General features: G+C 42.3%; 1 protein-coding gene across 9 annotated transcripts in view; it reads right to left on the reverse strand.

Moving 5' to 3' along the window:
* The window catches only part of TEX15 (testis expressed 15, meiosis and synapsis associated), a 76,223-nt gene extending 62,391 nt beyond the window's left edge, over nucleotides 1-13,832 (reverse strand). For 2 of the 9 annotated variants that reach the window (XM_086380930.1, XM_086380926.1), the window contains exon 1: nucleotides 12,785-12,922. Coding sequence is in view for 1 of the 9 variants with exons in the window: in XM_086380922.1 (XP_086237048.1) it covers nucleotides 4,593-4,612 (20 nt within the window). In the remaining 8 variants the exon portion in view is untranslated. Of the gene's footprint in view, nucleotides 1-4,592; nucleotides 4,747-9,277; nucleotides 9,320-12,784; nucleotides 12,982-13,461 lie in introns of those variants that run through there. The other 7 variants (XM_086380924.1, XM_086380931.1, XM_086380923.1 and 4 more) reach the window with 7 other exon arrangements.
* Between the last annotated feature and the right edge of the window lie 5,241 nt (nucleotides 13,833-19,073).

Here is a 19,073-nt window from a genome sequence, read left to right on the forward strand (position 1 = left end):
AAGGAGATCAGCCCTGGGTGTTCATTGGAAGGACGGATGCTAAAGCTGAAACTCCAGTCCTTTGGCCACCTCACGCAAAGAATTGACTCACTGGAAAAGACTCTGATGCTGGGAGGGATCGGGAGCAGGAGGAAAAGGGGACGACAGAGGATGAGATGGCTGGATGGCATCACTGACTCGATGGAAGTGAGTTTGAGTGAACTCCGGGAGATGGTGATGGACAGGGGGGCTTGGTGTGCTGTGATTCATGGGGTCGCAAAGAGTCTGACACGACTGAGCAACTGAACTGAACTGAAATGGTAGTAGCTACACATCACTAATCCATACATTAGTATGGGTCCATGCTACATATTCTCTAATGGGTTGCCATTCTCTTCTCCAAGGGATGTTCCTGATCCAGAAATTGAACCTGGGTCTCATGAACTGCTGGCATATTCTTTACCAACTGAGCCACTAGGGAAGCCCTCTCTAAGATATGGTATCTTTCCATGGTGAAAACATCCAGCAAAATTTTTGACTAACTTTAAAATCTACATTTTTTTCTTTCACCAAATTAAACATTCAAGAATATAAAAATGTATTTAAAACAGACACCATAGATCCCTTTTTGAAAAAATCATGACCACACACTTTAATTTTTTTTGGCTGCAATATGTGGTTTGTGGGATCTTAGTTTCCCAACCAGGGATCAAACCCAGGTCCATTGCTGTGGAAATGCCAAGTCCTAACCACTGGACCACCAGGGAATTCCCCATTACTACACATTTTAAAACTCAGTATATAAACAGAAAATTTTACCCTTTACTGAATTTATTGCCTATGTTTCACCCAATTGCTTTAATTAAGTGTCACTGCCCAAGAGACCCAAATAAAGAAAAGGTGAAAACAAAAGTCGCTCAGTTGTGTTTGACTCTTTGTGACCCTATGGACTGTACAGTCCTTGGAATTCTCCAAGCCAGAATACTGGAGTGGGTAGCCATTCCCTTCTCCAGGGGATCTTCCCAACCCAGGGATTCAACCCAGGTCTCCCACATTTCGGGCGGATTCTTTACCAACTGAACCACAAGGGAAGCCCAAACAAAAGGAGAGAATACAAATAATCAAGGGTAAGCGTAATCAGGAAAGTTAAAGTGTTAGTCGCTCAGTCATGTCCGACCGACTCTTTGTGACCCCATAGACTATAGTTCGCCAGGCTCCTCTGTCCATGGAATTCTCCAGGCAAGAATAGTGGAGTGGGTTGCCATTCCCTGCTCCAGGGGATCTTCTTAACCCAGGGATCAAACTCAGGTCTCCCACACTGCAGGCAGATTCTTACCATTTCAGCTATCTAGGAAGCCCTTGAGTAGTCATGAAGTATCAAGGCAATAAGGATGAGAGTCTGGTGCGTAAAATGAAATGCTAAATAATCTAGGTAACAGAAATTCCGAGCAATCTGATAGTGATGGTTTATCCTATAGTGTGAGCTGGCAGTCACATAAGAATATAAAAAATGGTATGAAATGTTTAGTAATACTTATATGGATATGTGCATTTTGGAGTTAATGATTAGTAGCATATGTTTACCTACTATAATTACAGTAAGTTAAAATATAATTGCTAAGTCAGTACAACAGTAAGAAGCTGAAGCAAACTTGTAAATTAATATGACTGGCATGTCTAAAAAGTACATATGTATGAGGAAGTAAACATTTCCAATTTTCTTTTAATTTGATCATGAAAGTTGTTTAAGGAAGGATGTTAACATAATGATTTTTGCACAGAGTTGTCCCAGACTTTCTGGAAGGGTAAAAGAGTGGCAAACAAACCCCTGGAACAAGAAAATACTGGTATGGAGACAGTGAAATTACAGAGCAACATCAACCACAGGTTTTTACAAAGATGGTAGGGATCTGGTAAGCCTTTCCACAAATTCATGGGAGACAGTCTATTAAGAGAAAAACTATTAACAAAAGTGTCTTCAAGACTTTTTTTCTCTACTACAAGCTATCTAGTATAGAAACTCTGACTTGAATCTGCAGAGAATGTATGCATTTGATTTGAATGGGTATGGCTAAAACACCTAACTAAGGTCTCTATTAAACTTAATTCTTGAGATTCCCCGGAGGTCCAAGGTTAGGACTCAGGTCTCACTGCTGAGGGCCTGAGTTCAACTCCTGGTTGGGGAACTGAGAGCCTACATACAAACAAAAAACAAACAAGCAAACAAAAAACAACCAATAACAATGAACTTAAGAATTCTGTATTCACTGAGCTCTTTTGAGATTTTTTCTTTAGAACAATTTAGCAAGAAAAAAATATCTTATAAAAGATTTGGGGGAAAAAGGCTCAGTTTCACCTCATTTTAATCTATTTCAGGAGATGCTATAATACTAGAAAATTGTGTTTAGCTGTGGGAAAAAATCCAAATGAAAGAAATGTCAACTTTCCCATTCTTTGGGAAGTTGTATTAGAGAACAGAAAACAGAGAAATAAATATGGACTCCAGAATATAAACAACCAACACATGTTTGGGTATAAAATTACACTGGAAAATTAGTAAGTGTGTTATGAATTTGTCACATTAACACATTAAGTGGAGCACAGGGAGCTGGGTGGTAAGCCAAGGTTCAACAACAGATCACAAGAGGAAATGAAAGAAAGAAGTTAGTTCATTCTTCACAAGTCCTAGAGGAAGTACTTGACAAGCCTTAAGGAACCACAAGGGGAGGTCAAGGCAGAGAGCAGACAGAGACAAGACCTGAGGCACAAGCCTTTCTTAGTGTCTGTGTGAAGCGCGGAGAGCTGACTCATTGGAGAAGACCCTGATGCTGGCAAAGACTGAGGACAGGAGGAGAAGGGGACGACAGAGGATGAGATGGCTGGATGGCATCACCAACTCAATGGAATAGGTTTGGGTGGACTCCAGGAGTTGGTGATGGACAGGGAGGCCTGGCGTGCTGCAGTTCATGGGGTCAGAGAGAGTTGGACACGACTGAGCGACTGAACTGAACTGAACTGAAGTGCTTTGGGCTTCCTGGGTTAAGCCTATACTGATAAACTGAAACCAAATGACCAGGGTTTTGGTAAGCCACATGGGCACAGAAGGGCAAGGCAGTGGGAGGGAGAGGGCACAGCTGACTAGCAGTCCTGTCAGAAACCCGCATGTTCCTGAGTGTCACTATGCAGGGTATGCACTTGCTTGAGGGGGCAAGTGTCAGTTTAAGGTCACTGCAGGCTGCTGGGCCAAACCAAATGGATGCCAACGAGAAATACCATGGAGTAGTGTAGCTAAACTCTCAACCAAGCTTTAGATGAAAAGTAGAGAAATGATCAGTGTGGCAAGATTTGGGTAAAGAATCTATTTCAGTCAATTAAGTTCAATTATCTAAGCAGATGAGTTTTAAAATAGTTTTTAAAGAAGTCTGAAAAAAAGAAAGTCTTGTGTTGAGACAAAAGATCTTAACACCACCTTTGGGGGAAAAACACTATTCAGTAAGTTTGTTAGCCAAGTACATGTACTTTCCAATTACAGATCACTGGCTACGCAAACACCAGGAACTAATATTCACATGCATGAAATGACCTATATTTCTAACCTTGGAGAACTAAAGGCAGCAGTTCTCAAATTACAGTCCCAAGACCAGCAGCGTCAGTATCACCTGGAAATTTACAGGCAATGAAAACCTTCTGGCTGGATCCTAGACCTATTAATCAGAAACTCTTGGAGCTGGGCCCAGCAATCCGTGACTCGACAAGTTCTCCAGGTGATTCTGATCTAAGCTAAATTTGAGATCTACTGATAGATAATGCTGAGGAAAGCATCCAATCAGCTACATAAGAACCATTGTTTTCTTTCTTCTTTTTAGTGTTAGCAGTCTCTTAACCGATATCACTATTAGGTGAAAGAAATGCTCTTAACTGGGAACCTCACTTTCAGACTTAACGCTCCTGCAAAGGATGAATCCAAAAGAAATTTTATAAGAATGTGGTTTTGTTTTGGGGGAAGGGAAGGGAGGCAATTATTCATTTAACCAGTATTTAACAAGCAGCTACTTTGTTCCAGGCACTTACCAAGAAGGAAAGACAAGGAAGTAGAGAAGAACTCTGAAATCCACCAACAATTCTATCCTGGGTACTATTCAGTGTATTACTAATAACAGGCTGTCTATTCTGGGAGTACACCTAGACAGTAATACCCACATGAGTAATAAGGTATATAGATTGAAAGCAATGGACTAGCAAAGCAAAAAAAACCTTGGTTTATCCCAGATGATCTAGAATCAGTGATTCTCAAACTTTTAACATTTATCAGAATCACCTAGAGGGCTTATTAAAACGGATTCCTAGGTCCCATCTCTGGAGTTTCCAACCTCAGTATTCTGAGGCCCCCAATTTTTTACTTCTAATAAATACCCAGGTGATGCTGATGGCCCAGGAACCACATTTTGAGAACCCCCAATCTAGATGATCAGGCACAAAAAAATGTGGGCATTCCACGTAGGAAAAGTCTAGGGATTACCAGTACATTCCTCAAGACTTATTTCAATTATATTTATTGCTCAGATTTAGTCTGTTGCCCTCAGGGCAAAGATAATAGGCAAGAAAGAGATTACCTTTTAAGCAATTTTATCATGATAAACTGTGATCAGCTGTCTATGTTGGATCAATAAATCTCCAATATGAGGGATTTCCTAAAGTAGAAGCAAAAACTGGTCCTCAAATATTTCCATAATTGTGATGCAGAAATCCAAATCTTGTTTTAATATTCTGTATTATACGGATGGACTTCTCTAAAAATTTGAGGCAGGCTCTCCCTTCGGGCCCAAGGAAAATCCTGTATCTACCTAATTATATGCAGTCAAATGAGAGTAAAGTTAGAAGTAATTTACATGCTTTAAAGACTATCCCAAGAGCCTGGGCTATGGGGAAAGAGCACTTCCAGTTCAGCTGCTTTTCAACAGGAGAATAATTAAAGTTAAGTAGTCCCCAAGGCTTAGGAGTCCCCTGGTTCCTTTCCCTTTAGAGTCTAGAAGCTTTGAGAAAAATAGATCAAGTTCCACAAAGAGGTCAAAGTCATTCTGGCTACAAAGGTGAGAAAACAGACCAACTTTCACTAACTCAATCCTCCAGTCCTTAGTCCTTCCTTCAATCTTCTCAAATGCCAAATTCTGACTGGCTCGACCCAAACAGAATCATTCGACTAGGGAGTAAATTAGCAAATGTTAACTTGAAACCTACTGCATAACAAGGAAAATAACCTGGATTACCTAACTGGATTATTTACCCTTATCCTCCATATCAACCTTGTTTTATAATATTTATAGATAAATACAACTTGGGAGTAACTGTTACTATTAGTGACTCCAAGTATTAAATATAAAAATGCCTTCCTCTAAGATACTGAAACACACTGTATTGTAAACACAGTGAAAAGTCAATGACAACAGCTAGAAAGTTGCCACCTTGCCTGCTTAAAGTTACTTCTTGTCCCCTCTATGCAGAAACAAGAAGAGAGATGAGTGCTTAGTCGAAGTCCTAGAAAGTAGATGTTTTGCTGAAAAGTGTAAAATATGTAAGTTGTGTTACCAGACTGTGGAAGATGAGTGCCTGGAAATTATTTGTAAGAGGAGTCAGGGAATTGTTGAAAAGCACAGGGATTAAAATTAGTAGGTAATCTATTGTGGCTATGAGACTTTTTAAAAGACATTAGGGAAATACGAAGTAATAATCAGATGACTAATGATAATGACATACAATTTCCAAGAGGCTGAAAAAAAAAAAAAAAACACCTTGGAAGAGAAATAACAATAAAAGCATCCTATAATCCTGGTAGAAAGATTATTAGTTACTTTCTCTAACAACAAAATAATCTCTAAAATTGGTCAGCTCCAAAATCCACACAATTCTTTTTGTTTAATATTCATTTATTTGGCTGCATCGGAGCTCAGCTGTGGCACGTGGGCTTAGTTGCCCTGGTGACACGTGGGATCTCAGTTCCCTGACCAGGGATTGAACCCGACTATCCTGCATTGGAAGGCAGAGTCTTAACCACTGGACCACCTGGGAAGATCCCCACACAATTCATTTTTATTTATGTAGAAAAGATACCTAGATATGAGGCATCCCTTGGTAAGTATCTAACTAGAACTGAACCAATGCTGAATCAACTTTTCTTCCTGCACTGGCCTGTTTTCTAGTTAAAAACCAAGAGATTCTTCAGACTGCCCTCTAAGATCAATGAACTGTGCACTGAATCATTCTTGCTATTCAAGATGTTCCTCTTGTTTAAGAATAGTAAGCTATCTTTCTTTATTGGTCCAAAGAATTCAACAGTAATTTAATTTGCTACATATCTTGGTATGGAAAATACAGCCACCAATCATATTCACCTAATATGGTCCACTGAATGTAAACGTAAAACATCAGGTAAAAAAATTTTTTTTAATAGTTAATACTAAACTATGTATATTTGTAATGGAGTCATGTCCAGAAAACACTAATACACAATTATAACTTCTAAATGAATTTATTTAATTATCCATCGTTCTCATGAAAGAGGCAAACCATTCATTTAAAAATTAATCTTTTTCCCATGTTTAAATTTGAGAACCAGCAATTATCCAATATTCTTTCACCTTAGCAACAAACTAATAAAATGTGCACCCTTACTAACATCAGAACAGATTTTAATATAAAAAGAACAAACAAGTAGTTACCAGTGAGGAGAGGGGAGACAGACATAGACACAGACAAACTAGAAACTTAAAAGGCTTCAAAGAAACCTGTAGGCAAACCTCGCATATTATCCAGTTCCCAGAAAAAAGGAACTAGAATGCAAGTCGTAGCACCTCAGACAGAGAAGTGAAGTGAACTTGGATCAGCTTTCCTGACTTCTGTGATGTTATCCTTTTGCTAGACTTTCAGTCCCACTTTTGGATAGTCCATAAATACCACAGTGACCAAAACAGAATCATGTGCTATTAGCTTTTCTTCAGACTCAGCAAAGTTGTAGCAAATAATTCTTTAAAAAAATTAGCATAAATAGTTCCTACAGATTGTTTTAAAGAGATTATTATTTAACTTATGCCCTAGATCAGCAATAAATATATTTTTAGCATCAGTTTGGTAAAGCCAGATCACCTGGTTCAAAATCCTGTTCTGCCTCTTCCTAACTGCGCAACTTTGGACCACTTAACCTAAAGCTCTCTGTGCCTGAGCTTCTTCATATATAAAAATAGGAAAATTAGTATCTATTCAGGGGCTGCCCTAGTGACTCAGTGGTAAAGAATCTGTTTGCCAATACAGGAGACACAGGTTTCATCTCTGATCAGGGAAGATCCCACGGGCCATGGAGCGACTAAGCCCATGTGCTAGGATTACTGTGCTTCAGAGCCCGGGGGCCCGAACTACTTACTGAGCCCTCAGACCTAGAGTCAGTGCTACACAGGAGAAGCCACTCCAACGAGAAGCCCACACGCCACAACTGGAGAGTAGCCTCCACCAGCCCCAGCTGGAGGGAAAAAAGCCCATGTGGCAACACAGACCCAGCACAGACAAAAATATGTAAATAAAAATTACTAAAAAATACTCAGTAAGTTAATCCAGTTAATCAACACTCTCCTATTGTACTGGTTAACTGAATTAACATATGCAACACAGAAAAATGATTGCTTTATAGTAAAGTGCTCTATGCTGCTGCTAAGTCACTTCAGTCATGTCCGACTCTGTGTGACCCCATAGACGGCAGCCCACCAGGCTTCCCCATCCCTGGGATTCTCCAAGCAAGAACACTGGAGTGGGTGACCATTTCCTTCTCCAATGCATGAAAGTGAAAAGTGAAAGTGAAGTCGTTCAGTCGTGTCCGACCCTCAGCGACCCCATGGACTGCAGCCCACCAGGCTCCTCCGTCCATGGGATTTTCCAGGCAGGAGTACTGGAGTGGGGTGCCATTGCCTTCTCCGAAAGTGCTCTGTAAGTGCTGGCTATTACTGGTGTATATTTAAATCACATAAAGAAGTTTAATTTTTTAATCCTTACAGTTTAATATTAAACATCTAACATTCCTCCATCCTTTTTCATCTAGTTACATTATTTATCAACCTGTGAAGCCCTATGCTCTTTTTAGCCTTAAGAAAGAACAAGAATTTTTAGGAGCTAAATGCCTCAGATAGATAAGCACAAAGTATTTGAAGAAACTAAAATACTTAGTTTAATTGACTGGATGGGGCTTGAAAGATGCCTGCAAACACAAAATCTGGGTCTTCTAGAAACAGAGAGATGGATTTGTGGAATGTTTAAAATGTGTTAATTGAAGTTACTTCCTATTCCCCGGCAAAATATGATACCATACAAACACACCCCACAGAATCTAAGGGATGTATAAACTTTAAATAAGATTGTCATTTCAAGGTCAAAAGGGCTTACAGACTTCCCTGACCACCACTACAATATGTAATTCTACTAACAAAGAATCTGACTTTACAAAAGCTTTGTCCCTTTTGGACTTGTTCAATTATTAATGGCACAAGGAGTGGTAATGTTTTCATCTATATTAGCAAGTGTTTGTTCGTATCTTCCTTTACGAATGATCATTCATTTTTTGCTCATAGTTTCTGTTAAGATCAAGCATTAAAATGCTTATGTGAGCTTTAAAGATCTCTCTAAACAAGGCTTTACTTGTAAGTCAGAGTACAGAACACCCTTATCAAAACAAGAGGCCACAGAAGGTGCAATAAATGTGGATTAATGGGAAAAACAAAGGATTGGCGGTCAAAAGCCTAGGCTTGAGGTTCCTGCTCTGCTACCAACTAGCTATTTCAGTTTATAAAACTGAAAATGTGTTCTGAAAATACCCTCTCTCAAGTTCACTGCTAAATTTATTTTGGGAGGAGGGAGTCTCACACTCTTTAGAAAGTCTATTAAGCTATATATCTTCTCCACCAAAAAATGAACACAATTCACTCTTTTTTTGGCAAAGAATTAGGAACTTCTGTACTCAATGAAGTCCGTGTATCCCAAGTTTAAAACTTTTATTTATTTATTTATTTAAATTTTATTTTTAAACTTTACATAATTGTATTAGTTTTGCCAAATATAAAAATGAATCCGCCACAGGTATACATGTGTTCCCCATCCTAAACCCTCCTCCCTCCTCCCTCCCCATACCATCCCTCTGGGTCGTCCCAGTGCACTAGCCCCAAGCATCCAGTATCTGAAGTCCGTGTATCCCAAGTTTAAAACTTTTAAATGAGACAATTACAATGGTACCTGCTGATTTAATATAAAAAATGCCACTTACCCATTTTCATTACCCCCACACTTCGCAGTTTTGCTGTTCAACCTGTAAATATACCAGCACTAATAAGCTTATGCTTAAAAAACTGTAAAGGAAATGCCACTTCATCCTCATCAGCAAAAGGAAAGTGTTTCCCCCACTTGAGGAGTACGTGCTCACCTGGGAGGTTTGCGATTTCTATCCGGAAGCTAGACCCTCAAACCAGTGATTTTCTCTATTATATTCAAAGTGTGTTAGTCACTCAGCCAAGTCTGACTCTTTGCGACCACATGGACTTGCCCACATAGGCGGCCAGGCTCCTCCGTCTGTGGGATTCTCCAGGCAAGAATACTGGAGTGGGTTGCCATTCCCTTCTCCAGGGGATCTTCCCAACCAAGGGATAGAACCCAGGCCTCCTGCATAGCAGGCAGATTCTTTACCATCTGAGCCACCACGCATTATTGTCCTCAAAATTCTCAAGTTGAATTACAGTAAACCTCTTGAAGACACTTAAAAATCAAAAAAAAATTTTTGTATACCTAGGGTCTAGTAAGCACTACCAAAGCTATCCAAAAAGGAAACTTAGGTTCTGATAAGGACTGAACCGTTGATATGTATTCACAGCCGCACTGCTGAAAGCCACAGCAAGAGCTTTGCCAGAGTCTCAGCTGTTGCAATTAAAGACAGACCCTCAGGAGCAGCTATCATTAGTGTTGAAGTGCTGTAATTACAAAGGCTTTGCATTATGTGGATTACAGATTTCAGGCATACAGAGTTGCTCCCAGACCTCAGGGACGATCTTTACCAGCAAAACTGCTCATTAAAGCAATCGAGTTTTCTCTATGCATGTGTTTAAAATTTCCTAAACTTCGCTTAACTTGTTGTGCCGCTTTTCCTAACCATGTAAAACAGAGACATCTCCATAGAAGTTCTGACAATCTAACTCTACTACTTGACTAATTTTAAAAACCAAAGCATTACAAAGTAAAAACCAACCACCCAAGAACATCACTTATAGACACATCAGATCAACAAATAAAATACGGCTGCTCTGGAAATAATTGTTGGACCAAAAAAATCACTTTTTTAAATAATAAGTATAAGCAACAAAATATGAATAGAATCAAACAAAGATTTAGAGGGAAAGCAATTCCAACTCTGCAACACAATCACGGTTTGTGATCCAATAGAAAAAGTGCAGGTACTTCAAACCCTCTAAATCATCCTTCAATAAAGTACTGCTGCTGCTGCTAAGTCACGTCAGTCGTGTCCGACTCTATGCGACTCCATAGACGGCAGCCCACCAGGCTCCCCCGTCCCTGGGATTCTCCAGGCGAGAACACTGGAGTGGGTTGCCATTTCCTTCTCCAATGCATGAAAGTGAAAAGGGAAAGTGAAGACGCTCAGTCGTGTCCGACCCTCAGCGACCCCATGGACTGCAGCCTACCAGGCTCCTCTGTCCATGGGATTTTCCAGACAGGAGTACTAGAGTGGGGTGCCATTGCCTTCTCCATCAATAAAGTAGATATTTCTAAATAAATGAGAAAGGAAACAGGAACACAGAAAAGCAGACCAAAGTAGTATGCTTACCAAAAAACCATAATTGCCAGTTTTCTAAAATTAAGCACTGTGAAAATGGTGACTATTTTCCCAAACTTAAGATTTTGCAACCCAAGTACAGTATGATTATTGTTGTTTAGCCCCTAAGTCCTGGCCGACTCTTGCAACCCCATGGACTGTAGCCCGCCAGGCTTCCACATCCATCTTTCTTGGGATGGAGTGGGTTGCCACTTTCTTCTCCTGGGTATCTTCCCGACCAAGGGATAGAACCCCTGTCTCTTGCATTGGCAGCTGTATTTTTTACCACTGGGAAGCCCACATTATGATAGCCTTCAGGATCAGTTCAGTTCAGTTCAGGAGTTCAGTCTCGTTCGACTCTGTGACCCCATGAATTGCAGCACGCCAGGCCTCCCTGTCCATCACCAACTCCTGGAGTTTACCCAAACTTATGTCCATGCCTTCAGCATAATAAAACATAATTTTATAACTTAAAAGTGCCCATGTACACTAGTTGTACTCAGAAAAAGTGATTCTCATATAACTTGTCATTGAGTAAAAGTACAACAATATTTTTTATTAACAAAAGTACTATAATTATATTTTACTGGTTCTATAAAGTAATTTTTACATATTCTTGACATACATTGAGCTATAATTGACATATCACTTTCAGGTGTACAACATTCCATATGTATATACTGCAAAGTGGTAAAAACATTAACATTAAATGATAAAAGTAAAAAACGGCTAAAATTCTACTAAAATTGAAATTATCACTAGCCACTATTAAAAATTCCAGAAAATGTAAACAAAAGTTATGCTATTTTTTTCTCATTGTTCAACAACTGAACTCTACAGATAATTCCTATTTTTTCCCCCTAGTCATATGAATTCTTCCATATGTTTTTTAAAAAGAAAATGTGCATGGGTATTCAAGATACTTGAGCATTCTCTCCAAATTTTGACATCTTTATGTTTCAGTAAGGTTCGGCTATTTAAGCATCTGGGCAATAAAGCAGACTTGTTTTTGTTTTACTTGAAAGCTTTTAAGAAACTGAGCAATGACCCAGTATCGAAAATGTTTCTAAATTCTGACTTCACTCCTCCAGTCCCCTTGGGCCTCAAATGGCAAAACGGTACCCTCCTTTCCAATCAACAATATCTTTTGAATGAAGCCTAAAACTTTTTAAGAATATCTCATAAACGAAATTAGAAATTAACAGTTTTCTAAATGTGAACGCAAAGACATTTAAAGCCTGTACTACTTCTATTCCCTCTAAACATACACGACACACTGTCGAAAGGAGAATTCAAAAACTTAAGTTTTAATTTTGTGCCACTCTGACTTCGTACTTTGAAACAGTCCCATATTCATCTGTCGCTCCCAAAAGCGAATAATGCACTCACAGTTAGGATGCTTCACATCGCACTTGGAATCCACAATTTTGAAAATTTGAGGGAACTTGCAGTTACCAACAACCTCAGCCGATTTTCTGTAACATCAATAATCATTACTAAGTCGTTTCTTTCTACACAGCCATGACGGCGGCCAAGTACATCAAATAAATACTGAGAAACTAAGTGGAATACTGAGCATTCCAAACAAATGGAGAAAATTCAACCCTAAGCAAGGGAAGGATGGAAACCGCCTTGAAAGATCTAAGTGGGCGCGAGTTTAGGAAATGGCTCAAACTTAACTACCTGGCAGTCGGGAGACGTTTTTGCACCCACACCACCGTCGCATCTTAGGCGTTTCACGAAGTTCAGAGGACTGAATCAAGAAGTCAAGAACTACCGACGACACAGCAGCCTCGCAAACACTCCACCCGGCCCTTACAACGGCCGCATCGCTCGGGACACGCGGCGGCCGCATCGCCGGGCGCGTTAGGTCCGCCCGCCCGGCGGGGCTGCTCACCCCTCGCCGGTGCCCGAACACCCTTCGCGCCCCGCTCCCGAGCCGCCCTCGCCTACCCGAGCGCCCCAAGTCCACCCGCTCCTGCAGCGAGACAGCGGAGGGCCAGCGCCGGCGGGCATCGTCCGGAGAGCGCGGGCTCTGCCCCGAGGCGACGCGGCGCGCGGACGGCCCAAGCGGCCCGGGCGGCTCAGCGCCTCGGGGCGCCGCTTCGAGAGCAGCCGTCACCCCGGCGGCTTTCGGCGTTTCGCGCTCCGCAGCCGCGGGCGGCGTGTGAACCTGAGGGGGCGGCCGGGCCCGGAGAAGCCACGCCCACCAGAGCGGCCCCAGCCCCGCCCCCAGGATGCCGCCCTCCACCCCCCCGAAACAATCCCCAGCCACCCATCCCCCACTTCAGCCTCTGCGGCCCGCAAAGAACGCCGAGTGGCTTCCTTCCGAAGGCCCGCAGGATTCCATGCGCTCTTCACTGCTTTCGGGCGACAGAGAACCGCGGGTCTCCCGGCGCGGGCGAGGCCGCGTCCGAGCTATGGGGCTTCCCCCTCCCGCTGCCTCAGCGTCACCCAAGAGAAGCTAAACGTTCACTTTAGGCATCGGGGCTTTCACTCCCCTCGCAGGCCCCACCTTTGGGTCCAAATGCTGAACATCGTGATAATTTAACATTCTCTCTTGAATTCAACCTGGCACCTTGCTGGCTTCTAAATCGCCTCTCCGCAAACGCCACATTTGCCCCACAAACCTTGAGCATCCTTTGCCCGGCCAGTTCTTCAGAATCCAAATTTTCGAGGCGATACAGCCGATACAGAACTTCCACCAACCTGCAGCCGAAGAAGCTTCAGGAAGGAAGCGGGCGCTTCTCAGACACGTGTACGTACGCACGCGGAGGAGTCTGCCCCGAAGATGTCACTTCTGAGCCTGCGCAGACAGGAGCCGGCGGCCTTGGGGGGCGGAATCTGAGGATGGGGGTGGGGGGAGGGGGCGATTGGATCCTGAGCATGGGTTCAGTGTCCCAACGTGAAAAGAGTGTTCACCACATACGCTATTTGTACATGTGAAAGTGAAGTGAAAGTCGCTTAGTCTGTTGAACTCTTTGAGACCCCTATGGATTGTAGCCGCCCCCGCTTTCCCACCCGCCCCAGGCTCCTCTGGCCACGGGATTCTCCCAGCAAGAAGACTGGAGTGGGTTGCCATGCCCGTCTTCAGGGGATCTTCCCAACCCAGGGATCGAACCCAGGTCTCCCGCATTGCGGGCGGGTTCTTTACAGTCTGAGCCACCAGGGAAGCACACAGTAGACCTTAAATAAAGATCATTTTGTCAAATGGCTAAATGGTCTATGCCTGCTACTGGCATCCTTTCCACTCTGTTGGGGGCCTGGGTTCTCTTCCACAAAACTGAGTAGAGTGGGCACTGTGGAAAAAAGTTTCCAGGCATCCGCAGAAGGGGCCATTCTGGTACATTTTTGATGACTGTAATTCAAAAAGTTTTTGAAAAACAGTGTTTGTTAGATAGCTAAAGACCAACTGCCTTAGCTGAAGCTTGTGCTTGGAGGTAGCAAACACTTCACAACAAGTTTGAGGGATGAAAATGACAAGATTTTAAAGACTTCTTGCGTTAATTATAGCATGGCCTATTATAGCCAGATTTAAGGATTATCTAGATCATAGAATCTAGCTACTCCAGTCCAGTCACTTAAACTTAACTTTCCATTCGCAGGCCTGCACCATCCTTCTCTATTCATTTTGGAACAGGGAACCCAAATGATGCTGAGAGAGTTAACCTCGGCAGGTTGATAAGGAATCCAAGCCTAAGTCCCCTTTAAGGAGGAGGTGAACATTCTTTCTTCTTCACATTCTTTTGCCTTAGATAAGTAGGGCTTGTAGGCAGCAGTATCTCTTGTTCAAGGACGTGTCTTTTTTGAGCTTTGGATGAACATTACTGGAGAAGGCCTAGGGAAAACTTCCACAGCCTTGAGCTCTGGATTAAGCTGTTCCTTCTGGCTATTCTCATGCTGATGTCATCCCAGGATGTATGTTACTGGGAAAGGGTCTGGGCAAAATTCTCACAACCTTGAGGTATTTTTTATCTATTCTCAGCAGCTAGTTGAGAAGTATATAAGGCCCTGCTTCAACTAATGAGGCGGGTACTCTCCTGCACCCTTCTGATGTCTATGTCAGAAGCTTTTTCTGTCACTTTCACTTTAAATAAAGTGGACACAAAGTTCTGAGTGACTGAGACTGTCGTTGGTCCCAGTGTTAAATCTCCTTTGGAGACCATGAATCTGGGGGCACCGTTCACCATTCACCATAAGCTATCATCTTGGGGGCTTGTCCAGGATCTTCAAAACAAGGTAAGGACCCTTGGAGTACGTCAGGCTGTATATTGTCACCCTGCTTATTTAACTTATATGCAGAGTACATCGTGAGAAATGCCAGGCTGGGTGAAGCACAAGCTGGAATCAAGATTGCAGAAAGAAATATCAATAACCTCAGATATGCAGGTGACACCACTCTTATGGCAGAAAGTGAAGAAGAACTAAAGAGCCTCTTGATGAAAGTGAAAGAGGAGAATGAAAAACTTGGCTTAAAACTCAACATTCAGAAAACTAAGATCATGGCATCCCGTCCCATCACTTCATGGCAAATAGATTGGGAAACAATGGAAACAGTGAGAGACTTTATTTTGGGGGGCTCCAAAATCACTGCAGATGGTGATTACAGCCATGAAATTAAAAGACACTTGCTCCTTGGAAGAAAAGCTATCACCAACCTAGACAACATATTAAAAAGCAGAGACATTATTTTGCCAACAAAGGTCCGTCTAGTCAAAACTATGGTTTTTCCAGTAGTCATGTATGGATGTGAGAGTTGGACTATAAAGAAAGCTGAGTGCAGAAGAATTGATACTTTTGAACTGTGGTATTGGAGAAGACTTGAGAGTCTCTTGGACTGCAAGGAGATCCAACCAATCCATCCTAAAGGAAATCAGTCCTGAATATTCATTGGAAGGACTAATGCTGGAGCTGAAACTCCAATACTTTGGCCACCTGATGTGAAGAACTGACTCATCGGAAAAGACCCTGACACTGGGAAAGATTGAAGGCAGGAGGAGAAGTGGATGACAGAGGATAAGATGATTGGATGGCATCACTGACTTGATGGACATAAGTTCGAGTAAGCTTTAGGAGTTGGTGATGGACAGGGAAGCCTGGGGTGCTGCAGTCCATGGGGTCGCAAACAGTCAGACACGACTGAGCGACTGAACTGAACTGAAGGACACTTCGAGCTCTAGTTCTTTTGTTCCTCTAGTAAACACATTTTCTATTCTACTTTACTAACTCTGTGGTGTGCCTACATGAGTGAGTGATTGAAAGCCAGAGATGCACAAAACAAGTGCGAAACTAGAGTTAATTCCAGCTTTGCGGTTCCGAGACGCCTCGTAACAACTGAAGGCATGCCCAAAAGGGGAGGCTGTAGTGGGTTTACACTGACCTGCCAGTGCCAAGAGGGACCCAACGTCCCTACAAGGGGAGCAACCAGAAATGGGTAAAGCATGTGGACCAAACTTTCCTTTCTCTGTCAACTTCTCCTGGTCTCTTTGACCATTTCATAACTGCCTGGGGAGTTGAAACCACTAACCTAATCTGTTGAATGACAGACTTTCAAGGGACTTGCCATCCATGCTGTTACTTTGTACTATTACTTAGACCTCAAATTTAGATTGATAGTTACCAAGCTCGGAGAAGGCAGTGGCACCCCACCTCCAGTACTCTTGCCTGGAAAATCCCATGGATGGAGGAGCCTGGTAGGCTGCAGTCCATGGAATCGCTAAGAGTCAGACATGACTGAGCGACTTCACTTTGACTTTTCACTTTCATGCATTAGAGAAGGAAATGGCAACCCACCCCAGTGTTATTGCCTGGAGAATCCCAGGGACGGGGGAGCCTGGTGGGCTGCCGTCTATGGGGTCACACAGAGTTGGACACGACTGAAGTGACTTAGCAGCAGCAGCAGCAAGCACCTAGTCTTGCTAGAAGCCAAAAGTTACACCTGGGTTGTCTTTTCATGCACGGCAGACAGGCACATGTTCGGGAGCTGGGTGGAGCTCTGGCTTCAAGAACGTCTCTCAGGCTAGAGGTTGGTCTCTTAGCTGCCTGCTTCAGGGGCCAACGACCTGAAAGTGAGTCCTTGTCACAGCTGTGCCTCTGGTCTATATGAACGAATTCCTAGGTCAGGAATCCTAGGATCTGGTCAGATTGGAAGAGCTTCTTCCTTTGGTAACACTGGACCTTAGCAGACCAGAGGTGGCTTTTGTCTCTACTCCTTAGATATTCTTTCTGTGGAATCTGTGGAAATGAACTGGAATGATTGGCCCTCATAGCTCAAGGACAAAAATCACTTTTTCCTTGCTGCCTGGCCCTTCACCACCTCTTTTGCTGTCACATATCACCCCGGGTGGCACCTGAGGAGGAGCAGAAATCAGGCAAAGGTTTTAATGGTGAGGATGCCATTTTCCACACACTTTTGCTGGGGTTTTTTTGTTTGTGTTATATCTTTTGATACATGGACTACATTTTCTTTCCTTTTCCTCTAATGTTTTGGCAGCTACAGATACTTTTGTTAACTAAATAGTAATAGGATTTGTTCTTTCTAATCATAACAAATGAAAACTCTGCCATTTCTTCCACTTGACTACTAATTCAATTTCTATTTCCCCCTGCTTTCTTTTTCGGAGAAGGCAATGGCAACCCACTCCAGTACTCTTGCCTGGAAAATCCCATGGATGGAAGAGCCTGGTAGGCTGCAGTCCATGGGGTTGCTAAGAGTCAGGCACGACTGAGCAACTTCACTTTCACTTTTCACTTTCATGCATTGGAGAAGGAAATGGCAACCCACTCCAGTATTCTTGCCTGGAGAATCCCAGGGACAGAGGAGCGGGCTGCCATCTATGGGGTCGCACAGAGTCCGACGTGACTGAAATGACTTAGCAGCAGCAGCAGCTTACTTTTTACCACAATCTATTGATCTGATGACTCAGAGGTAAACAATTTGGCTGCCAGAACAGGAGAGGCAGATTCAATCCCTGGGACGGGAAGATTCCCTGGAGGAAGAAATGGCAACCCACTCCAGTATTCTTGCCTGGTAAATCCCATGGACAGAAGGGCCTGGCAGGCTATAGTCCATGAGGTCACAAAAGATCAGACATGACTTAGTGACTGAACAACAGCAATTGATTTATAATCTCATCTCATTTAAAAATTTTTAGCATTGTAAAAATTATTTAATACTTGGGGAAAGTTCATCACACAACTAATACGTAGAAAAAAAAACATTGAGTGCAACTCAAAAGTGAGTTCAATTATCTAAGTTTATAAATGGGACCAAATGTTTAACAAATGTCCTTCAAAGTAATTTTTGTAATTTACTACATTTATAAATTGAATTTATAAGATTGTAAGGCAAATCATTGTGAGCTTAAGAGTTAAGTTTATGATTATAGTCTACATCGATTATTCAATTATACAATTTCAACTACATTCCTAAGACTAATCAGGTAGATGTATTAAAGTGCCTAAATTCTCTTAAACATTTTTATACTTAATTCTTTTTTTCTGTAATCATCACATGCATTTATTTATTTACTTTAAGCTTTTTTATTTTGTATTGGGGTATAGCCAATTAACAATGTAGTGACAGGTGAACAGCAAAGGGACTCAGCCATATATATCCATGTAACTATTCTCCCCCAAACTCCCCTCTCATCCAGTCTGCCACATAACATTGAGCAGAGTTCCACGTGCCATACAGTAGGCCCTTGTTAGTTACCCATTTTAACCCATGTTAAACCATGTTAGCATTTTAACACGTATACAAGCAGTGTATACATGTCCATCCCAAACTCCCTAACTATCCTGTCCCCCGATCCTTCTCTGTGGCAACCATAAGCTCATTATCTAATTCTGAATCCCTTCGTTTTGAAAGATGTTTACCTGCAAAGAAAATAATGATATCAACACAAACAATCTGGGTTATTTTTCCATATAACTTCAGGGGTCAGTTTATCTGCTTTCTGCTGTTTCTTTTTATAAAAAGAAATGTATATACAATTGTATACAATTTTGTTAATTTGTGTATTTTTGGCTCTGCTGAGTCTTCATTGCTGTGCAGGCTTCTCCTTGTGGTGGCTTCTCTAGTGGTGGAACATGGACTCCAGAGCTTTCGGGTTTCAGTAGTCATGGCTCCTGAGCTCCAGAGAACAGGCTTAATAGTTGTGGCACACGGGCTTAGTTGCTCCCTGGCGTGTGGGATCCTCCCAAATCAGGGATCGAACCGATGTCTCCTGCATTGGCAGGT

The sequence above is a fragment of the Bos grunniens genome, chromosome 27 (genome assembly GCF_055505025.1).
Source record: "Bos grunniens cultivar Pamir isolate PY7600 chromosome 27, Bosgru_T2T1.0, whole genome shotgun sequence".
Lineage (NCBI taxonomy): Eukaryota > Metazoa > Chordata > Mammalia > Artiodactyla > Bovidae > Bos > Bos grunniens.